General features: G+C 47.5%; 1 protein-coding gene across 1 annotated transcript; it reads right to left on the reverse strand.

Annotated features, from left to right (window-relative positions):
• Positions 1-1,396: 1,396 nt before the first annotated feature.
• On the reverse strand, positions 1,397-3,027 carry LOC142769099 (uncharacterized). Its single transcript, XM_075872037.1, has 2 exons — positions 2,882-3,027; positions 1,397-2,463 (listed from the first exon to the last, which is right to left on the reverse strand). The coding sequence occupies exon 2, from the start codon at positions 2,430-2,432 to the stop codon at positions 1,686-1,688; it is 747 nt and encodes a 248-aa protein (XP_075728152.1). The 5' UTR covers positions 2,433-2,463; positions 2,882-3,027; the 3' UTR covers positions 1,397-1,685.
• Between the last annotated feature and the right edge of the window lie 347 nt (positions 3,028-3,374).

Genomic DNA, 3,374 nt, shown 5'->3' on the forward strand with positions numbered 1-3,374 from the left:
GTGCTTGAATTAGCTAACCAAAGAGCGTTCGAAAAAGGCTCCGAAAGGTCACTTTTTGAGCTTTTACTGTAATAGTGCTGCACTTTCTGCGCAACCCTGACGATTTTTTGTTTCTTTACATAAACTGGAAGGGCGGAAGCGCTGCGGCAAACCTTGGTCCACCTGAAAGAGAACCCTGAGCATGCCTATGCAGGCACGCACGAACCTACACTCACATACACACGCAAACACATCTACACACAAACACACAAACATACACACACATACATACTGTATATAACAACACCTTAGAGTCCTGTGGGCGACACAGCACGTTTTAAAGCAGGATATCCAATAAGCACGTCGTGCCTCAAGACGCACAGAGTATCATGTCCTCTACCAACCCCCCCCCCCCCCCAAAGAAAAAAATGTCCCGGTTATGTGCATGTGTAATGAGTAAAATTTACCAGTCAACTAGCAACAGTCCTTTTCTTCGTTGAGTTGACACGCAAGTCTAGTTATGTGTTCTGCGCTTGTGGTGTAGTCCCATTATATCAGTTACCATATGTATATCGGCCAAAGGGGTCATTGCATTACTATTCGGTTAAAATAACATTTCGTGACCTATTTGTCTGGTGGTTACTTGTACGTGGCAAAGCACATCAAGAACTGTGCAAAGGAGATATGCGAGGAATGATTCGCGATCCTCGGAAGAACCGGAGTTTTTCATCAACATGATGACCGCTACACACAGGTGCTTCAATAAAAAAAAAAAGAAACGACCGCGATTCTTCGATGCTGCTGGCAGACGGTGAGGAGAGATATTTCGACTGTAGGTTGTCGTTAAATTCATCAAGAATTCTTTAGGCACTATCTTCGATCTCAATTTATGCTGTATTTTTATGTTTACTGCATCTATGTCATATATCACTTACTGAATTGTGAGCCCGTGCACGCACTGTATTTTTATTCATCTGTTGCAGCGGTATTAGCGCAGTTAAAAAGGTATGGATTGAAGCATGGTGTTAGAGGCAGGCGAGAGTCTATAAGCTTAGCCAAGACATAAGAAGCTTGATACCCACCAGTTGTGCTTGGACCCACCCTTCTGCAACGTCGGTCAAGCTGCAATACTTTTTTAAATAATAAGGCATTGATAATGACAATGAGTGACGCTCTGCGGATGACATTACTGGGGTTGCCAAGGACAGAATGTTCTAACTCGATGAAAGTATTTTTCATTTATGAGATTGAATCACACGTGATGGCACTACCCCTCACCGCAATACAAACAAAAAGGGGAATGTGCAACATGGCTCAACATATTACCATCATGGGGAAGGTTGGTTTCATCATTTATAATTGAGCACTGAGACTGCAACTTTTTTCGCATAATTAATATACTTTAATAAGTGATAAATTAGAGTATTATTGAAGCTACGAACATTACACTATCCAGTGCCTACCAGTCATATGCCTCGCAACGGTTGTGTCCAAACCGTTGTAAACCCTTAATTAAGTGCCAGAGAGATATAAGTCAAGCAGGCTCCTGCAGCCAACTCAATGCCGGCGCCTTCCTGTTCCCAACTCTTGGGGCCTCTAAGCTGTTGACTTAGTACGTGAAGCATCGACCGTGAGAGGCTCCAAAGTGAAGACTCAGGAAGGTGACTGGCTCGCCGCCATGCGGTGGCCTAGTCCTAAGGGCGTGCCTACGAGCGTGCCCTTCTGTCCAGCACGAGTGGCCGCATTGGCAGACCAAGCTGTTGTGGTCGCCAAGGGAGGTGAAGCCACCCTTCCCCGACGACATCCACTCGTGGAGCACTTCCCGCCACGATGAAAGCCGTGGAAGACCTCATTACGGACATGGTTTCCGAGCTCGTTGCCACGGGACCGTGATGGACGCTATGAAGGTCTTCCCATTCATCATGCTCGACGGTCGACGGGCCCTGCTGCTCTTGGCCACAGCTCTCGCTGGTGTTCGCGTGCCACTGTACGTCGTTGTCGTCGCTGTCACTAACGTGTGGTTCAGCCGTGGTCATCTCTTCGGTTCCGCGGCCGTCCACGTTACGGCCCGGCTGTTTCGAAGACTGCTGAAGTTGTGCCTGTTTCAGCTGTACCATGGCGCTCTTGTAATCATGCGGAGCTGACATGTCTCGGTACTCAAGGGCCCAACCACGGAGGCTGTCAGGTTGGTCCATGAATGGTAGGCGCAGGCGAGACTTGAGCGGGATCACGGGAAGGGAAGTGGTAGGAGGCGACGCTACCTCGAAGATCGACGCGTAAGCAGGCCGAGGTACCCAATAGGCGTTGATTCCCATGCCAGACGCTTTCATGAAGTCTGCGTCTTCACCTACGTCGCTGTGTGTTGACGGAACAACGTCTTCGGTGCGGCCATCATGTTTGCTGGGTTGCTGCTGTTGCTGCAGCTGTTGCTCGAGACATTGGCTGGATGTCATAAGGGCTTTTTACCACAGAAGTCCTCGTAATCTGCATCAAAGAAAATGAATAATATCAGTGAACGTACCGGTTCTACAATAGGGACGCAAGCACTTTTTTTTTAATTAGCTAGTCATCCGCTCCACAACAACATACGCGCATGCCATAGCAGCAGTACCCTTGCAATTCGCAGTGGTTTTGAGAAGGCTATGTATACTATTGTGACTGCTACTCGGGAAATTAGGGGCAGCTGAGCACTGTAAATGAAGTCTGAATAAACAGGCTATCATACGCTTGTGTAAAAGTTGGCATATATAGCTAAGCGAAAGACGATGGTTCCCGTTAGTTTGAGGATGTGCTTTAAAATACCCGACAAGCGCAGCCACCTTCGATGTCGGACGCGATTTAAGCAGGGTAAATAAGCCTCATGAGGACAAAAGAGGCAGTGAACAACAGCGAGATCACTTACTCGGTTCAATGGCGTCCAAGGCGAGACCTGAGCTGGTCGAAACGGGGCAGCTCGCGCTTCTGACACCCTCTCGAGACTCGCGGGCTCACGCACTGCGAGAGCACGTGATCGTCTTTATCCTCATTGACCGCCTTCCTGCCACAACGAGAAGCATAATAAAGAGTCAGAAGAAACGCTATTTCATTTGAATATAAAGGTTCATCAGCTCAGTATTTATTTCGTCAGCGATCTTTACCTTCCAGATCATCTAGCAAAGCAAGCGAGAACTGAATCACTATAAATACGTACACCTTCGTTTCGCAGTGGTTTGATTTCAAAAATCGACGCAAACTCTCCGGTGGGCCTAATAACAAGATTATGAAGTTGGGCGTGTTGGTAATACACTTCTAAAGACGAAGCGCGTAAAGAATGTGAGACAAGATAATTTCGTTGGAAGTAAGCACTCACCTTTGTCCCTTCCCTTGTCCTGTGTCTCCCACATCGTACGTGCTTT

The sequence above is a fragment of the Rhipicephalus microplus genome, chromosome 1 (genome assembly GCF_043290135.1).
Source record: "Rhipicephalus microplus isolate Deutch F79 chromosome 1, USDA_Rmic, whole genome shotgun sequence".
Classification (NCBI taxonomy): Eukaryota; Metazoa; Arthropoda; class Arachnida; order Ixodida; family Ixodidae; genus Rhipicephalus; species Rhipicephalus microplus.

Bases quoted from the DNA above. Each gene is read 5' to 3' on its own strand.
- LOC142769099 (XM_075872037.1), bottom strand. From the start codon at position 2,432: ATGACATCCAGCCAATGTCTCGAGCAACAGCTGCAGCAACAGCAGCAA.